At 42.5% G+C, this 20,722-nt stretch overlaps 2 protein-coding genes across 2 annotated transcripts in view; one reads left to right on the forward strand and one right to left on the reverse strand.

Moving 5' to 3' along the window:
- The window catches only part of atm (ATM serine/threonine kinase), a 44,499-nt gene extending 31,884 nt beyond the window's left edge, over positions 1 to 12,615 (reverse strand). The window contains 17 exon segments of the mRNA XM_083773965.1: positions 361 to 541; positions 1,422 to 1,511; positions 2,130 to 2,255; positions 2,389 to 2,520; positions 2,685 to 2,913; positions 3,410 to 3,511; positions 4,187 to 4,390; positions 4,533 to 4,904; positions 6,281 to 6,459; positions 7,590 to 7,759; positions 9,140 to 9,378; positions 10,196 to 10,361; positions 10,747 to 10,911; positions 11,181 to 11,326; positions 11,700 to 11,821; positions 11,953 to 12,081; positions 12,481 to 12,615. Of these exon segments, the coding sequence (XP_083630091.1) occupies positions 361 to 541; positions 1,422 to 1,511; positions 2,130 to 2,255; positions 2,389 to 2,520; positions 2,685 to 2,913; positions 3,410 to 3,511; positions 4,187 to 4,390; positions 4,533 to 4,904; positions 6,281 to 6,459; positions 7,590 to 7,759; positions 9,140 to 9,378; positions 10,196 to 10,361; positions 10,747 to 10,911; positions 11,181 to 11,326; positions 11,700 to 11,821; positions 11,953 to 12,024 (2,695 nt within the window). The 5' untranslated portion in view covers positions 12,025 to 12,081; positions 12,481 to 12,615.
- The window catches only part of npat (nuclear protein, ataxia-telangiectasia locus), a 231,620-nt gene that overhangs the window by 182,964 nt on the left and 27,934 nt on the right, over positions 1 to 20,722 (forward strand). The gene's annotated exons all lie outside the window — the stretch shown is intronic.

Raw genomic sequence — 20,722 nt, forward strand, 5'->3', positions numbered from 1 at the left:
TGATGTTCCATATCATGGACACTTATATTGTCAGGTATAAAAACCTCATTGTATTTCCATTCTTTATAATATTTAATAAATGAATGCCCTATTTTATAGCAAAAACTAATCAAAATGCTAAATATGCAAAATACTAATCAAAAACTTATTTTTTGTAACATATTGAAAAAGAATTTGCCCAAATAACATGCCCAAAACAGAGACACCAGGTTGGAGCTTGCAACTTCACTATCCATAGATTCTTATTTTTTTCATTTCCTGATAAATAACGGTTTTGAACATACCGTATGTACGTCCTTCTCTACAGTGTCACTGTGTACTGTACTTGGTATGGTCAGCCCCTGCCTTCCACTTTCTTACCGGATGCACAGGGAGCATCACTGCCATCTCCGCTCGGCCGGTGGGCTTCGCTGGTGCCATTGTCACTGGATATGGAGATGTCCATGAGGTCGTCTCCCTGCTGAGTCCTGCTCAGGTCCCAGTCGTCATCCATGGGCTCGTCCTCATGTACAGGTTTGGTCAGCCTCGATGCGCTGCTCATCTGACGGGACATGGGAACAAGTTCCGTTCCAATGAGTGAGCTTTGTGTCGGTCACTAGGACACAGAACTAGGGCTGTCACCATTAGTATTTTACTTTACTTGCAGTTAACGATTTAGGTTTGTTTAAGTTTGTTAAAATGGGCCCAGGCCGTAGCGTAACGGTCTGGGCACCGGACTGGTAATCCAGTCGCAGTGTGCCGCGGGTTCGACTCCCGGACCCGACACGGCCTTTACTGCATGTCATCCCCCCATCTCTCTCCCGTTTCCTGTCAGCCTACCGTCTGTCCCTTCAAAAATCAATAAAAGGCGTAAGCCGCAAAAAATATCTTAAAAAAAAAAAAAAAGTTTGTTAAAATGCTGTTATAGATCGTTGTAGATCTGCCATTTCCACGATTGTGGAAAAAACTATTGTTTCAAAGAATTGCCATTAGGCGATTATGTAAATGCACACTGTAATTGACAGGCCTACACAGGACTGACTACACATAAACTGTAACAATACTGAGACCCTTGTGGGTCCATTTGGTTACATTTCTACACTCATATTTATATTTTTAACAGGTTTACACAGTACAATCTCATTATCGCATGTAATACTGCTTTGGTGACACATCTTAACTAAATTAAAATGTAGTTACTGAACTAATTTAGATGTATTGAATTGGGATGCAAAATTATCTTTTATTTTTACCTCTTTAAAAATATATATCTTTCTATCTTACCACCATGGCATTCCAAATAAAATATTACATAGCAACGCCTATGATTATTAATATAAAAAATTATATATATATATATATATATATATATATACTCATTGTACATAGTGTGACCTGACCATTTTAGTATGCAAACTGTGCTAGAGGAACTTATCGCTTACCAACAGTTTGCAAATCTCTGCCAGATCACTGAGAAGTGTGGAGGGCAGAATCCTAATGAATAGACTGGAGGAGATGGAGCCAACACTATCCTGTGAGAGCAGAACAAAAGACATTTAGGTTTAAAACCCATTCCCGAAATGCAAGCCAAAGAACTACAATAGTGCTGTGAAATCCCCCCCCCGCCCCCAAATCATATTGGTGAGATGCGAAAATACCTTTCGCTGTACTGTACTTTATATGCACTGTATATTGACAATAAATTGAAACTCATCATCTCATATTGTAGACTTACTATATGCAATATAGATCAATGCTAGGAAGACAATGTAGGGTTTTTTTTTTAAACATTTCTGGGGCCACGTTTATTTATAGGGCCACATAAAGCACTGTTTCCAAAATAGTGGTTCGGGACCCATTTGTGGGTCACGGCCCACAAATGGGTCGTGACCCATTTAAAAAAAAAAAAAAAATCTTTTCTTTAAACAAACAAACCGATCACGCCGATCTACAAGCGGCCTTTTGGCCACCAACCTGAAAAGTTTGGCAACCACTGCTCTAAAGGCACTTTATGTTGTGAATGCTGGCAGGCTCAGTGGGGTAAACAGTAGAACCACTATATATCTCTGTATGACTAGTAGGTACTACAGCCACCATCGCCATTTTTTACTTCTTCCAATACTACTGCAGTTGATGTGATGCCATTTCACCTTGGTGTTCCTCCCAGCAGACAGTGTGCAGAGCTTCATGACAGACCTCAGTACAGTCATAGTACCTTCTTCGTTCAGCTTCACTTTCACACTGGAGACAAACTCACTGAAGTCCTGAGCCAGAGACTGCAATATAAAGACACCGTTAACATTAGGCATGGGGTTGGTTGTTGAATGTACTGTATTTGGTGGGGGGAGGGGGGTAATAATTGCCCTTTTCTGGCAATTAAACTAAAGTTACTTTGTTGTTGACCAGTACCTTGGCCTTAGTGAAAAGCTGAGAACGACAGGCCTCGTCTTCCGTTAGGACTCCAGTGGCAACATATGCAGCCAGAACTCCAGTCAGCAGACTGAAACAGCGTACCAGACACTCTGGAGACATAGTCTGAGACTGGACACAATATAGAGAACCATAAATCTCAGATTTATACACAGATAAAATAAATATTAATAATAATAATATTAAACAAAATAAAAACATTCTGCCATTTGACTTGTGGACACTTTCTCCCACCATAACACACACATTCTCAAATCTAACGGACCACTACCTACATCAGGGGAGTAGCAGTTGAGTACATTCTGGGCAACACCCAACAGTAACTGCTCCATCCTTTCTCTGAGGCTGGGGACGACAGGGATTTGGCCATCAGTTGTCACTGGGCTGGCAGCCTTGTCGTTCAGTTCTGAGGGCAGTTCATCAAAACTGCACAGCAGGCATAGTCTCTCAATCTCGGCCAGCGGGTCTTCAGATTTGTACCCTGCTTGCTCTTGGAACAATGCACTATGCACAGAGGAGAAGTAAAATTGATCCCAAAGGAATTAACCTTTTTAATAATTGTAATTTTAACCACTTAAGAATGGGTTAACCCATTCTGACCTGAGATCAGATTCATACGAGGTTTCCACTGGACACACACTGGTCTGATTAACCCATTCTGACCTGAGATCAGATTCTAAAAAATGTCAGTCGTTCTTCGATTTTTCAAAAAATAGCAGACCTACAAGCTCGTATCGCGCCACTCGGTGGCGCGATATGAGCTTGTAGATCTGCTATTTTTAAATAGCTAAAGCATAACATGATGCTAACACCAAAATGGGTGCCCGTTCAGAATGGGTTAAACCATATAATTCATTGGCTGTGGTCAACGCAAACTCTCAATTTATTATGTTTAATTAATTAAAATAAGATAATAAGAAATAGGCTTTCAGGACTTTTATTGACAAAGAAAAGCATGGTTAGTGTAAGCATTTAGGATACTGGTTATCTTTTCCCTTACCTCTCCAGTACTTGAGAGCCGAGAAGGAAACTCAGGCCAGATCTGGTGTCTTTCAGGGTCAAAGATACTAGAATGTCTGCTATCAAATTGTGAGGAAAGTCCCTGAACACAAAATCATGAGAGATCAACTTTGAGGATTTTCGTCATTAGCTGAGCAAATACTGAAATAAATATTTAGCACAAACATGTCTTAAGAAGCTTCTCTCCTGTATGTGTAGCTTTAAGCTGTTGGGGGCAAAAGCCCCAAAGACAGGCTATAGTTGTCATTGATGGGGTTCCAGAGGGTCCACGGCAAAATGCAGTTTAATCACTTAAGCCCTATATAATTTATAATTGAATACGATATACTAGCTTTTATATCTTGTAGATATGCTAGTTTCTGTAGGAGAAAACTTTCGCACACCTATAAATCAGGCACAGGTGCGTAGGCCAGTGGACATCAATGAAAGCAATAAGGTACACCCGTACACTGTGTATTTGCTCGGTACATGAGTATTTTCTTATTTAATGAAGCAACGTTTCGGTCCCTCCGGACCTTCCTCAGGCACTATATATGCTAGTTTAAAAGAATATTTTACAAATATTTTCTTATTGGGTCCCCTGGCACAAAATGGTTTCAAACTTTCAAATTGGGGTCCTGTGTACATGGTCTTTGACATGAAAAGGTTTGAGAACCACTACCTTAAACAGGATTCTAATAAATCCTAGATATCTGTCCAAACTAAACATCCACACTCAACGATATAGGCCAGGGCCAAAAAAGACAGCAGTGCTGACCTGGAAATGATGGGGTGAGGTCTGGAGCTGTCCTCCACCTCCTCGCTCTGTTCGGTCATCAGCAGCCATGCTATGAGGATCTCCTTCAGGCTGGGCATTCCGGAACCATCCGTGGCTCTCACGCAGTCCAAACCTGCACCCAGGGCGAGGCGCTTAGGGACCAGGCATTTCAACAGGGCCCAGGTGAGACAGAACACAGCAGCTCTGTGTATGCACAGACAAGAATATAAGACAGAGGTCATCAGATGTTGCTGATGTGTTCACGCACACAAACACAATGAACAAAGGCACTATTTCCAGTGACAGATATATATTTTACAAATTATACAGTGAATATAGTACTAACTGTGACAATTTGCATGCTGTGCCAGAGAACAGCTTCCAGAACTCTCCGTCTACAGCGATCAGACCGCCTTGGACGATGGTGGTTAGGAGGTCCAGACTGAAGGCCTCTGTGTGGGGTGAGCTGACTCCTCGCAGTGCCAGGACCCATACCCGGACCCACAACCGATCCAGCTCTGCCTTGTGGGCCAGGGCCTTCCCCGGGTTGCTGGCCTGGCATCGTGCCACTTCCTTCAGGCAACGCAACACATACGTTGCCCTCTCTACTCTGCGATGCTCCGCTAGGAGTTGGCACATCACAGAGAGTAGAGGGATCAGCTCCTGGCTGGGAACCATGGACGGGTACTTGGAGGCAAGTATTGCTGTAATCTGGAGCCTATTTAGAACAAAAAAGTTCAAAATAATAGTGTACATTACTAATATATATAATATATCGTATATCGATATATCGATATTAAAGTTTTTTAATGGGTTTTTTCGCGGCTTTCGCCTTTATTTTATATATTTTATGGAGGGACAGACAGTAGGCTGACAGGAAATGGGGAGAGAGATGGGGGTGGGGAAGACATGCAGTAAAGGCCGTCGGGATCGGGAGTCGAACCCGCGGCACACTGCCAGACTGGATTACCAGCCAAGGTGCCTGGACCACTGAGCCATGGCCCAGGATATTAAAGTTTTTAGGGGGGCTAGTGAATTATGGTGTGTGATGTGAAATGTGAGCTTTAGTCATACTCCATCATATTCAAGTGCTTTTGGAGAGAAATTGATCACTTTCAGTAGTAGAGCACTGTAGAGAGGAGCTGTGTGTGTCTGTTACTGTACAGGTGATGATGGTCGTTGTGACTGTGCCCAGGTCGTTGATGCTCATCATCAATGTAGTTAAATACAAAATGTGAAAAAAGTTTGGGGGGGGAAGATAAATTATGAATTATGAAAAAGAAAAAGAAATCTTTCTGGAAAATATTTTTTGTTTAAAATATCGTGCAAAATCGTATCGTGAACCTCATATCGTGATACGAATCATATTATGAGTTGAGTGAATCGTTACATGCTTAATTACTATGTATAAAGGTGAGCAAAGCATATGTTAATGTTATCCCTAGATACCTTTTCGATGTAATTTGCCAGATTTGTACCAAGTTTTCTGCACAACTGGTGATTTATTTAATTTTTAGCCTGCCTGCTTCTGCAGGTAATAAATGGTCAAAATTCATGTCAGACCCTGTGTCTAGGTGAGACATGACCTTTCACACAATCTAAATGTCTCAATAGAAGAGCAGGGAGACGAAATACAGCCACCGCAAGTTATTGTATTACATACTCTATTCACATTGGACACAATACATTTCTATTCATTAAAACATAAATCACGCTTGTGGGAAGTGAGGGGCGCATAATTTCTTTATACAAACATCGTGCATAGACTTGACTGCCATATGGCATAAATTTCCAAAAGCCAGATGGATGAGGTGATAGCGTATTAGCGTCCCTCAAAGGTTACATAGTGACGCATCAACATCACTAGAGGCGCCAATTGGACACATCAAAACCTGATGATGCATCTCTCAGAGCTCTGTTCTATTTGGAGAGTCGCCGCATGGCACAGACCAACCAATATGAGTTGGAACAACATTTCTTGTCAAATGTCAGTGACGCTTCCATCACCGCCTTAAATGGTGGCTACAAAATCATGAAAATATACAATCTTAATGGATTATTCTTCTACTATGTCATATTAAACAGATTGCTCACCAAGGTATGACGTCAAAGTCATTGTGCTGGGGCTGCAGGTGGTCTCGAAGGACTTCCCAGCCAAGTTCAATGCGCCTGCGCTTGCTGGGTGTGCTGTGGGTGGGACTGCCCCTCTGCGTAGCTCTAGCATGGACTTGGGTTACCTCCAGGACCTGAAGATCACTGTCCTCACTGTACAGCTGCACCACACAATAAACACAGGAAGTCAATAACCATAGGAGAGAACTGTTTTGTATGGACTTTAACAACTGTGAAATTGTACATTTAAAATGAAGTATATATAAATGACTAAGCAAGGTCTAGAGCCCTGTGCGGGAGTGATTTATTAATCCCACTCCTGCCCGCTCCTGTTGAAATTCAGACTAGGGATGCTCCGATCACGTTTTTGGGGGCCGATCCCGATCACCGATCTTTTTTTTTTAAGATCGGCCGATTCCGATACCGATCCCGATCTTTTTTATTTTTTATTTTTTACTTGGCAACCTGGCAACTCGCGCTCCGCCACCGATTGATCGGAGCACCCCTAATTCAGACCAATCCCGCCTGCTCCCGCAATGATTTCATTTTTTACCGCCTGTCCGCCGCTCCCGCCCGCAACAGAAAAAGGTCCCATTTAGTGCCGAAACCATCCCGCAATTATATCGTTTAGTCCTGCTGAAGCAGCAATATTCCATTGAGATCGAAATAAAATACATTTACCCAAACAGTTGCTGAGATTGAGCAGGCGTGCATGCACGAGAGAGGAGTTATGTATTTGTGTGAGGAGTTGATCACAGTCACAGATAGAGGGAAAATGTTATATTAGGCCTATTATGCTATATTATTATATTGTGCCACGGACACTGTACCGTGCAGACTGCGCACACAGTGTGTGGAGAGACAGAGAGAGAGAGAGAGAGAGGTGCTGGTGGTTACTAGTTATAAAACAAATTGTACTCATCTTTGTGTTCTGTTTCACGTTATTGCTTAGTGACCACACAGGGAAAAGCAAAAAGGGGTTTAGAAGCGAGAATGTCCGTCGCGGGGGAAAGAAACTGGGAGCGTGCATCCGATCAGTTAGGGATAGGGTCACAACCTGCATTCTTTTGTTTTTTAATTTAATCAAAGGCCAGAGCTCAAGGTCAATGTTTAGCTCTATTATATATTTTCACCTAGTGTCACAGCTCTATCTGGGGAAAGCACAGTAGTGTGCACTGTGCATGCATGAATGTTTCTGGATAAACACAGTTTCGAGTTTCAACCAAACATTCTCAGTCCCCAAAGCCAATACACAGTATAGCAATTATTACACCCGTGAGTTTAACTTCACCTGGTGACAGATATCAGCTGTGAGCGCTATGAGGTTGTCTTTGACAGCTATGTGTCGAGTTCCTGTGGCGTACTTCCCTCTGCTGCCAATATGGCTGATCTCTCTGACCAGAGCGTCATACAGGTTGTACAGCAGGCTGCGCCACTTGGTCCAGTCCTCTGCATAGGCACCTTGAACATGACACAAGAATAACCCATTAATACATAAATGCCTTCTAAATCAGTAGTTCTCAGACTTCTCAGACTTCTAAAATGCAAGCTTGTGCATCTTTTGAATAGTCAACACAAAAATCTAAAATGACACAGATTGTTTCCCCGGTTTTAATGGCATAAGCATGGTCACATTATCATGACCACATGAGCACAAGCGTCCCTATTCTAGGGTAAATATTCTGTGAAAATATCGACATGTGCAAAACACATCACAACGTGACACTTTGTGAGCTTGTACATTGACTAGAATTATCATGTGCCTTCAGCGCACTCCAGTCTAAGAAAAAATAAAGAACGAAAGACGAACGAAAGACACACGTGACGGTGTCATGTGTCCACTGGCGTAGCCAATCGTTTACGGATTTGCCCGCCTTCGTGTTTCAGCGCCGTCTTTAAAACCCTTTTTAAGGGTCGTTCAGGGCGGACGGACGTTCAGGGCTCATTTCTGATTGTATGCTGCATCACGGTTATAAAATTAACGCTTCTGAAGAGAAATAAAGTTGTCGACACCTCGCCAAAAATGTGAGCTTCTGCCACAGAGGAATGTGGGCGTTGCTTTCACGCAAATGTGTATATATATATATATATAGATATTTGAAGTGAAACTATTTAGTGTACTGAAAAAAAGAGGAAGCCTTGTATGGAGTCCTGTCAATAAAGGTATATGGGGTTGAAGTGGTTAAAAACCATGGTTTTTCAATAAGGGCTTAGTAGTATAACTGATACAATTTCTACAAATGGTTAAAACTTGTATAAGCAGAAACAAAAATGAGGAGGAAAAAACAGACATTGCATTGGGGTGAAATAAAAATAATACTAATATAAATGTAAGAAGTTGATGATGCAACATCAGATTTCAGGGATATATCCCATTATATATATCTTATGTTAACTTACACTAGCCCTTACCCGTTGTGAGATATTTGCCCGGGTGCATTTTCGCATTTTTTATTCACTAATAAATTCACTATTAATCATTAATGTGTCAAATTAATGGACCTCCATATTATTATGGTCAATGCCTGTGTGAAAAGTGGGAGCGATTGGTGCAGGCAGTGAGGAGCTACGGCTGTGTTTCTGACACACAGACAGACACACACACAGAGATGATGATGTAAAAAGATGACTAATGGAAAACTAGATTAATGGACCACATCCCTTAATTCTTCGATCACCAACTTTACAACCAATAAAACATTAAGGATTTCAGTGCTCAAAGCCAATATGCCTAGACTACAGTACTGAGCTCTTACAATGGCCATTTAACAGAAAATATGTATAAAATAAGCATGGTGTAGGAAAAGATGGGTCCCCGTCACTCAACATGATTTACAGTACCTGTTTCCTGTGTTTTGGCTCCTCTGGGGTGGTGGACACAGAGCTGCAACTGGAAGAATTCAACTAGCTCATCTTTGAGAGAAGAGCTGGGCCTCATGTCAGCCCAGAAATTCAGGACGAGGGGCATTAAATCCTCTCCCAGAAGACACACACTCATGCGACAGTTCAGGGCTGCGGACCTCAGGAAGACGTTGAGAGCTGAGACCAGGTGCTCCGCCACAGCTGAATGTTTCTCTTGCCTGCAGGTGTGTCATAAAGTTGAGAGTTACTATCACGCCTTGTGACATGCTCCATATATGGCCGTCTCCACTCCATTATATGAAGCCATGGAGAAGACTGGAACATCACCTAGATCTGCATATGTCATCAAAATGTACTTCACCGCCCAGGCCGTGGCGTAACGGTCTGGGCACCTGACTGGTAATCCAGTCGCAGTGTGCCGCGGGTTCGACTCCCGAGCCCGACACGGCCTTTACTGCATGTCATCCCCCCATCTCTCTCCCGTTTCCTGTCAGCCTACTGTCTGTCCCTTCAAAAAATCAATAAAAGGCGTAAGCCGCAAAAAATATCTTAAAAAAAAAAAAAAAAAATGTACTTCACCATGTTAATGATTTTATTTCAAGCGAGAAATAGACGATGCAGTACCCGAAATTTGATTCCATTTCATCAACACTCACTTCCTTGTTTCCGAGGCGACTTGGCCAACTTGGAATACTTTCATTACCATAAGCAAGGAAATACTTTGTTTTGTTGTCACTTTTGGGTCAATGTATTAATTTATGTATTAAGTAGTCGTGTACTAAGTGGGATAATATCTGGCTAGGTGGTCATTGATTATAAATAAATCACGTTCAGGGTGATTAACCACTTTCATCAACAATGACCACCTAGGCAGACATTATCTCTTGCTTAGCGTCCTGCTGATGGTGGGGCTAAAACCTACAATGAAACACAGCTACTGAATTCCACTCAAGGAGAAGGCAAGAATAGTATAGAGTTGAATTATCAGTAAAACACAAGACAGATCGATTTTGATGGAATTTGACACAATGTTACCTGACATTGAGAAGTACTTTTGAGAAGAAGCTGAAGAGAGTGTAGTGGAGTCCTTCGGTTTGCGTGCAGCAGCCTTGCACCACCGTGTGGAGGACCCTGCTCACCAAAACACGGTTGATGGACTTGGAAGAAGTGTTAAACAAGCCGCAGTAAAGATCTAAAAGACCTAGGGATAATAAACAGAAATGTAAGGTAATTAATTGATTATGTTTATATGCGTCTACTCTAGATTTTATATTTGACACCTGTTATGACAAGTCATAACAGGGGCGAAACCGCAGCAAAGACGTTTCCGAAGTTATTTATGTTTGTGTACCAGGTAGCAGGTTAGCGCTGGAACAGGACCCCATGGTATAAAGTCTTAAAAACTTTACTTGGGTTCTGACTCGCGGGGCTAGGACATTCAATGAATTGAATACAAAATTAAAGCAAAACAAAAACCTAACATTTTGAATGACGAGTGTTCTATTGTAGTGTAACTGTTCATCCATAACATCAAACTATCTTAAAAGGTGATTGAGTAAATATTGAGCCGAACAGCCCACACTGACCCTGCCATTGCTGCGAGGTGACATCACACCAGTACTTGCGGGTGGAGAGAATGTTCTTAACCAGGAGACTACTGTAGTCTTCTCCATAGACTGTACATGTGTAAGAATTCTGAAGCACCTCCATCACATGTCTCAGAAGATCACTGCACTTCAGACGTGGACCGCCTGGAAGGGGGTTAGACGGAGTGAAATATGTTATACTGCATTCCAAAACAGACTGTAAAATCTAAAGCTTTAAATTAAAACATCACCAGTGAGATCACCAAGTTTTGCAGGATCACCACTTATAAGTATTGGTTAATGACAATGAACACTGGAAATACATTTGATAGAACCCAAGTAATTTGTGCTAAACTTGAGACAAGTCTTGTAATGTAATAAACTGCTGGATATTGAGCGTGAAATCAAAATGTGTTGCCTCTACTGGTCCTTACGTTTGTTGGCACAGCGAATGAAGAACTTGATCAGGCTGGAAAGTTCTTCCAACTTGTTCTTCCGTAGTGTCAGAGTGGCTCCTTTAACACTGGCTGATTTAGATTGGATACCCGCAGTCTCTTTCTGGACATAGCGCTGTAAAAACCTAACACAAAAAAACAGGCAAAAAGACTGCTATTATCATTATATATTATAATTGTCTTTATATCTCCTGAATGCACTGTACATACATATTGATAAACAATGTTTATCTAATTGAAATAAGAGAGACATAGAACTCATATTTTGTATCCAAATAACTATTTTGTAATGGGTGGTTCTTATTGGGAAAAAGCCCTAACGATCCAGGCAATATTTCAATAGTTTATGTAAAATCAGTGTAGCCTACATGATTCAAGATTCAATATTCAATAATTTATTATTCATGTGAAGCTATGTTGCATTAAACAGACTGCGAACATGTGACCCCCCCCCCCCCCCCCCCTTTCTGCATAATATGCAAAAGGGAGTCTAATTACCTAAACACAGCATCCCACGAGAGTTGCTTGGAGCCTTGGGCAGCTTTGGCTCCTGAGATACGATCCAACTCCTGCACAATCTCTGGTTTTCTGAGGAGCTGCATGAAGCGTTCAGCCTCTTTCTGATAGGAAGAGACAGCAACGTCACTTGTGCCAAAATGTTGTAGTATACATGGACAGACATGATAGCTTTGTGTGGTAAACAAAAGTCGTTTTATCTATGCTATTATTATTTATAATGGGCTGCAATTACCTTTCTCTCTGTAGCTTTATCATTCTCTAAACCCCTGCAGCAGATCAGGAGTTCATGAATAGCCAGGCTCATTGTTGTGTAAGACTAAGGAGATGAACCTTCCATCCACAAGATGTGGCCAGTCTGCCACTTTGTCTACTTTGTCTACTAATGCTTTACATTAGCTGGTCCCACATTATAATGTCCTAATTCAGACTAAGGGAACATTATATTTCATTATTATGTCGTGCATAAAGTAAAATATTTCAAATGACAATTTACTAGAATAATACACTTAGCATTACGTATCTTAGCCTTGTGAAGCTAACGTCCAGGTCAGGAACAAGAAACACTAGCCCCTTTCGGGACCCTCGGTTACCTTTTCTGAATTTTGGACGGAGGTAGCCAAAATTCAGAAAAGGTGGAGGGTCCCGAAATGAGCTAGAACTAATTAGCAGGGCAACTTGGTTGAAATACACACGACATGCGCAGTGACAGAACAAAAACGACTGCTTTCTAGCGATAATAACGTGTTTCTGTAGCACTGACAGTACCTCTGTTGATGTGTTTGCGTTAAAGTGTTGATGTTGGTCAACCGCTACTGACATTAACTGTGTGTTCCACACACTACACACCAAAGAAAAAAACAACAACACTTGATTTGACACACACAGTACACGCGCAGGAAGAAGGAAACCAGAGGAGGAAACTCCCGCCCGCCCCAGCAGTGTGAGGACGTCACAACCTCGCGTCGGCAGCCTTTCCAAGCCGGGTTTCTATTTACTACTCAAAGGCTCTGATCCGGTCCAGAGCCCGCCTACTCTGTATTCGGTATGCGCGCGCGCGCGCGCGCACACACACACACACACACACACACACACACACACACACACACACACACACACACACACACACACACACACACACACATCGTTTCCGTGTCCGCCAATGGAATTAAGATCCCAGTTACAACAAGGTAGAGCATGTTATTGCGTCTGATAGCTTCTCTGCACTGGAAAGCATCAAGTCAGGCAGATCTGCATGCAGAATGGACCTCCTTAGTGAGGCACATATGAGCTTATATAGAATAGGAAACAGAGGAATAGTAACACAGTTCTTGTGGGTTCCAGCTCATTCCGGAGTGGAAGGGAATGAGCGAGTAGACATTTTGGCCAAGCAATCGTGACTATAAGCAAGAGTGAAGTCAAACCAATGATCAGGAAATATTCACAGGCAGTGTGGCAGGAGTATTGGGATGAAGGGGAGGTTGGAAGACACCTCTATAGTCTATAACATTCAGAGGCAGGTTGGTACTGAGAGGGTGGTAGGCTGGAGCAGGAGGGAGGAGAGTATCATTATTACTCGCATGAGAATTGGACACTCAGGTCTTAACAGCACGCTACATATAATAGGGAAGCACCCGACAGGAAGATGTACAGAGTGCGGAAGAGAGGAACAAGAAACAGTACTTCTACACTGTAGGAAGTACAGTAGTGAGAGAAATCAGTTGCATCGCCGGTTGAAAAAGGTTAAACATCTTACAGTATCAGGTCTCCTAGGAAAAGAAGCAGGCAGAGTCTACCACTACATTATTAAGCACATCAGTGAGCTGGATGCAATCCTACCTGGAGGGGAGAGAACAGATGGAGGTGAACGGAACACTGTCCCCTCCCCTCCCAGTGAGCTGTGGCGTCCCACAAGGAAGCATACTAGGGCCTTTACTGTTCCTAATATATGTTAATGACATGACATCAGCCTGTGACTGCAACTTGTTCCTGTTCGCAGATGACTCAGCACTGCTGGTCTCGGACAGGAACAAACTGCAGGTTGAAAAGACCCTCAGCTCTGAACTCGGTAGAATCTGCACCTGGCTCGCTGATAACAAACTATCCTTACACCTGGGAAAAACTGAATCCATTCTCTTCGGATCAAATAGTAATCTCAGCAAGGCAGATGGCTTCTTGGTTAGAGTGGGTGACAATATTATCACACGAAAAGATCAAATTACCTACCTAGGTTCCATCCTGGAGGCCAATCTTTCCGGTGATAAAATGGCCACCAACGTAATCAAAAAAGTCAATCAAAGAACAAGATTCCTTTACAGGATCTCCTCACTGGTCAGCAAAAACACCTTGAAGACCTTAACAGGAGCCCTCGTACAAGGTTTCTTTGACTATGCATCCACCTCTTGGTACCACAGCACCTCAAAGGCCCTTAAAACAAGGCTCCAGACCTCCCAAAACAAACTGGTCAGGCTCCTACTTGGCCTCACCCCCCGAACCCACCTCACCCCTGCCCACTTTGACAGGCTGGGATGGCTTAGGGTCAACGACAGAGTACAGCATCTTGCAATGGGTCTGGTCCACAAGATTCGTTACACCACCAAGATACCCATGTACCTGTCTAAATACTTCCTTAATGTAAACGAAGTCCACACCCACAACACCAGAGGGAGTGCAACAAACCATGTACAACCCAGATTCGGCACAAACAAGGGACTAAATTCTTTTCGCTCCTATGCCACCAAAATGTGGAACGCCCTACCAACAGTCATTAAGACATGTGAATCCCTTGACTCCTTCAAAACCGCTCTCAAAGGGCACCTACGGATGGCTGCAATTCGAAACTGGCCTCTGTAAGATCTGAATCCCCCCCACCCCACCCCCCCCCCCCTTTCCCCTCACTGTATATGTATCTTTTCCCTTTTTGCTTCCTATATGATGAATTCCTGTTCTGTTCTTTAGCTACATAGAAATGTCTATTTGTATGTCTCTAAATGTTTTGATGAATTGAACAATGTGGACCCTGTTGTAAACAAGTGTAATGCTTAATTGGGTCGTGACGGTCGTCCACTCACAGTTAACAGTCTTTGTATTGAGTTTGTGCTTGAAATGTACTGTAAATTCTGCAAACTGTTAATAAATATTTCAATCAATCAATCAAAGAACATAAGAAATACCCACTTGGTGAATAGAATATAGGAGTTTTGATTTATTTTATTGGTTTGCTGCGTAATCCCTAGAACTACACAGTCCAGCTGGTGGCGGTAATGCACCTTGAAAGGTTTGCCAACCGCCATAAAACCTGAAAGAAGAAGAAGAAGAAGAACAAGGTAGAGCAGCATAGAGGGCTCCGTCTTTTGAGCTAATTTAGAACTTCCTGTCTGAGAGCTAGCTAATTTAAGACATCCGGTTGCCTTCAGAATAAAATAAGGTTATTTAATTAATAATTATTACATTACATTATTAGTATTATTATTACATTACAGTTATTGTAAAGACACACATTATGTTTCTGTGTAAAAATAAGTAATTAAATAACATCAAAAAGTTATCTAAATGGATAAATGCTATTCACTGGAGTGAATATTCTATTATATTCTAAAAACGACTTATAAATCCTAAAGCCTTGTCTATACTTCACTGTGCAACGGTCCTATGCTGGAGCAGCTGGACAATAGCAGATATGCAAACTCACAGCACATCTCATTCAAGACACTGAACTTGCAGATCTGCCATTTTTGAACACACTATAAAGTTAACCATTTATCATGCTGCTCTACGTGGCACTGCATTCTGTGACATTAAACCAAATGGCATTTTCCACTCTATGACACTACTGTTCTACATTTTTGTCTAATAAAATAGGCTATTAATTGAATCAATCAAACTGCATTAACTAACAGAGATACTACTAACCAAGCTATCCATGTCAACATGCTCTATAGGAGTCTCAATAACAGGTATAAGTAACGTTTAATGTTTAGTAATTTTAATGTAGCAGAAGAGGCCATTCATTGAACAGAGTTTTGCACAATTTTAACATCCCAGATCGATTGAAATATGAATCTACTGTGCTGTGCTACACCATGATATATTAAGAGTACAATAACATTCCATTGTGAATAAAAACGTATTAACCACAGTGTAATGCTAAAGGTTTCATCACAGGGCTGTCTGCTTCATGTATTATCATTAAAAGTGTTGTTGGTGACAGTTATATGAGTTGGAAGCATTAAGACCCATTTTAACCCTCAATGGCTTCCTTTCTGACAAATAACGTTATTGTAAAAAAAAAAAAAAAAATTCACGCGTTCATATGTAGCTATTTTGCATTAGAAGCGGATGGGACCAAGGGACCCGGATGTAACGTAGGGGCAATATGACTACAATATGACTACAATAGATTCACGGTTAAATCTCGCGGGCGTGGCCTCACACCGGAAGGAAGTGCCGCCGCCCTCAAATACGGAAGAGACGCGTGGAGGTAGGTTTGGTCAGTGTTTGTTTGGAAGTGCCACGTCACCATCGGTCTTCGGAGCAAGTAAGTGATAAATGTTATTTAATACTTAACGCTGTTGTTGTTTGTGTGTTCAAACGTCTATCACTTGAAGTTACTTGTTATGATGTTTATATATGATGTTTGTACGAAACTGTAAAACAGTGTTTCAGTAGCCGAATGGTTAGTGTCGAAGGTTTATAAACAACTATGCCCGGCCTCAATGTTTACTAACCGTCGACAGTACCCACTCGACTACCGAAACACGGCTTTAAAGAGTAGTATTTACATATCTAAACACAACAAGTAACTTCAAAAGTGATAACATGTTTGAGCCACGGACCACCATTTCACATTAATAGACTCTCACAATGGTGGTCAGTGGCTCAAATGGGTCTGAGAGACTAGATGGCCTCAAATGTTGGTCCGTGGCTCAAACGCTGAATAAATAATCGACTAGAGGTGAGAAGAGTATTGTCTGGTAGGTAAAAGGACAAACATTCTGTGAAAATTGGCACGAAGCAACAAACATTCTTTGAAATTGGTGGGAAACGATCCCGGGCACTCATGTTAACAAAGCTGAGTCACTAACCACTATCGCTATGCTACAATCAGCATTATAAAATCCAAGGATCAAAAGTAGCAATCTTCTACATTCTCTAATTGTGTAGTTTTTTGGAAATTAAGCAGATGCTTAACAACAATTGAACTATTGAGAGTGTAAAGATCTACTATTGGGGTCAATTTGGTTACCTAAATTAAATTGCTCTGTATTGTGACAGTAATCATTGCTATAGAGTGTGTGTTCAGTAACAGTGTTAAATAGCTCTATAGTGTGACAGTAATCATTGCTATAGTGTGTGTTCAGTAACAGTGTTAAATAGCTCTATAGTGTGACAGTAATCATTGCTATAGTGTGTGTTCAGTAACAGTGTTAAATAGCTCTATAGTGTGACAGTAATCATTGCTATAGTGTGTGTTCAGTAACAGTGTTAAATAGCTCTATAGTGTGACAGTAATCATTGCTATAGTGTGTGTTCAGTAACAGTGTTAAATAGCTCTATAGTGTGACAGTAATCATTGCTATAGTGTGTGTTCAGTAACAGTGTTAAATAGCTCTATATTGTGACAAAATCATTGCTATAGTGTTTGTTCAGTAACAGAGGTCTCCCGGTCTCTCCAGTTTTTTGTTAAACACAGTCCCATAGTAACGGTACCTCTCATTCAGTCCCATTCACTCCTATTCACTTTTATTCACTCCCATTCAGTCACATAGTAACAGTACACCCCATTCAGTCCCATTCACTCTCATCGTATCAGTCCCATAGTAACAGTACCTCCCATTCACTCCCATTCACTCAAATAGTATCAGTCCCATAGTAACAATACCTCCCATTCACTCCCATCCACTCCCATGCACTCCCATAGTATCAGTCCCATAGTAACAGTACCTCCCTTTCACTCCCATTCACTCCCATAGTATCAGTAACTCCCATTATCTTGCAACACAGCAGCCAAGTATATGCAGAACACATATACACGCATTTGACACAAACAACAAGACAATTTACATACATAAAGACATGAAGACAAGAGCAATATCCACCGCTTAGATTATCCTGTGGCTACTACAACTCCTGATTAAACCCTTTTCTATTTATTAAAGAGCTGGAGAGACAGGAATATTCCTGTTACTGAACACACACTATAGCAATTATTACTGTCACAATAACTTTGTACTTTTGCTACTGATGTTTGTGTGCAACATTTGAGCTGGTGTCAAGTCACCTTAATTCAAGTGATAGATTATATACAGGGGCATGCCATATGGTCTACCTGCACAGCCTTTGTGATTACTGGTAGATCACGATGTACCTTTTGGGCACCCCTGCAATACAGGATTCCTGTCCAGAATTGTTTTTTATTAAATATAGAGGGTTTAAGTGTAGGGTTTGTCATGTTGGTGTTCTCTATAACTTTTCGTCCTGGGCATGACGTTAAACTGTCCAGTGTAACTCCAAGTTACATGGGGTGGGTATGGTTTGAGAGTTTGTGATGCTCAGTTCTTTTTTTGCGTCTCGGTTCCTCAGGTGGAAGCTGCATAGTTGGGTTTTTGATGGGTTGGGTTTCAAGTGGCTGGTCGTTTGTTTAGATATTGAAAAGGAGGGGGGCGAGCGCGCTACCTTGTGGGAGGCCGTTCTTTTCGGCTTTCCATTTACTCCTCTGGTCATTTAACTGAACATAGAAGCGCCTGTTGTTGAGGAGGCTTTTCCTGACCATTGTGCGGTGTTGGACAGTGTCGTAGGCAGCAGAGAGATCTCTGAATGCTGCTCCAGTTATTTGTTTCCCCTCAAACCCATCCTCAATGTGTTGGGTGAGGTTGAGCTCTGTCCAGCACAGGAGCGGCTGGGACGGAAACCAGCTTGGTCTTTAGTCAGCTTGGTATCTATGAGTGGCAACAAGGCGTTGGAGTAGCAGCTTCTCATATAGCCTTGTAGGTGATGCAGAGGGAAATGGGTCGGTAGCTCTTTGTGGATAATGGGTCTATGCCAGGTTTAGGGATTGCAACCACGTTGGCCTTTTCCCAGACAGAAGGGATGGTTTTCTGTGCTATGCATGTGTTCAGCATCCCCACAAGCCAGGTCTTTGCGTTGGGTCCCAGGTGCTGTAACATTTCTGCCAGTAGGTCATCAATCCCTGCTGCTTTTCCGGGTTTCAACTTTCCCATTGCAGTTTCAAGTTCTTCTAGGTCGAAGGGTTTGGTTTGAGGGCTGGCTGATTGTGGTTGGTCTGATACCACTGTGCGATGGTATTCTCCTGTGGGTCGGTGGCGGTCTTGGTCACAACTGGTGGCCAACAGTTGTAACCAACACCGCCACCGACCCACATAGAATACCATCGCACAGTGGTATCAGACCAACCACAATCAGCCAGCCCTCAAACCAAACCCTTCGACTTAGAAGAACGTGAAACTGCAATGGGAAAGTTGAAACCCGGAAAAGCAGCAGGGATTGATGGCATACTGGCAGAAATGATACAGCACCTGGGACCTATCGCAAGGACCTGGCTTGTGGGGATGCTGAACACATGCATAGCACAGAAAACCATCCCTTCTGTTTGGAAAAAGGCTGGAGTAGTTGCAATCCCTAAACCTGGCAAAGACCCATTATCCCCGAAGAGCTACCGACCCATTTCCCTCCTCTGCATCACCTACAAGCTCTATGAGAGGCACTACAATTTCTGAACAGACTATATTTACATCAATATGTCTGGGTCCCCACCTACTCACTCAGGGTTGACGTGTCACACCTGCAGTGATGGGAGGGGCACCAAAATGTGGTATTTTGATTGTTTAATGGGGGCACTCCCTTAGTATAAAAGTGTATGTTTTGTGTACACATGACCTGATGAAGATCAAATGGATCGAAATGCTGTCAGTATTTCAACAAAGAACGTCTTTCTTATACCTGTGGTGTGCGGGCTCCATCCAATACCTACACCAGTTGTGATGCAACAGAGTTTGCTGTGACCGTTGTGAATTATGGGTGGTGTGGTTTTTGCCAAGACGGTGGATTGTGGCCCATGCCTTCCTGCTGTTATTTGACATGTTGGTGTTCTCTATATCTTTTCGTCCTGGGCATGACGTTAAACTGTTCCGTTCGAGAGGACCAGCGACCCTCGAATGTAAACGGCCACGAAAGGAAATTATGTGTGTGTGAGGTGTTCTCTATAGGTTGGGTTTCAGGTGGTTGTATTGTAGTAGCTTGACATTTCTTGGAGGGCACTTTCAAGGACAGACTCAATCTTCTGGAAGTCTGCTTGTTGGGTCGTAATGCAGAGGTTGTCGGCGTAGATGAAACGCTGGCATTAGGCATTGGGTAGTGGCTGGTCGTTTGTGTAGATATTGAAAAGGAGGGGGGCGAGCACGCTACCTTGTTGGAGGCCGTTCTTTTGGGCTTTCCATTTACTCCTCTGGTCATTTAACTGGACATAGAAGCGCCTGTTGTTGAGGAGGCTTTTCCTGACCATTGTGCGGTGTTGGACAGTGTCGTAGGCAGCAGAGAGATCTCTGAATGCTGCTCCAGTTATTTGTTTCCCCTCAAACCCATCCTCAATGTGTTGGGTGAGGTTGAGCTCTGTCCAGCACAGGAGCGGCTGGGACGGAAACCAGCTTGGTCTTTAGTCAGCTTGGTATCTATGAGTGGCAACAAGGCGTTGGAGTAGCAGCTTCTCATATAGCCTTGTAGGTGATGCAGAGGGAAATGGGTCGGTAGCTCTTTGTGGATAATGGGTCTTTGCCAGGTTTAGGGATTGCAACCACTTTGGCCTTTTCCCAGACAGAAGGGATGGTTTTCTGTGCTATGCATGTGTTCAGCATCCCCACAAGCCAGGTCTTTGCGTTGGGTCCCAGGTGCTGTAACATTTCTGCCAGTAGGTCATCAATCCCTGCTGCTTTTCCGGGTTTCAACTTTCCCATTGCAGTTTCAAGTTCTTCTAGGTCGAAGGGTTTGGT

The sequence above is a fragment of the Protomyctophum parallelum genome (assembly GCF_964188405.1).
Source record: "Protomyctophum parallelum genome assembly, chromosome: 9".
Classification (NCBI taxonomy): domain Eukaryota; kingdom Metazoa; phylum Chordata; class Actinopteri; order Myctophiformes; family Myctophidae; genus Protomyctophum; species Protomyctophum parallelum.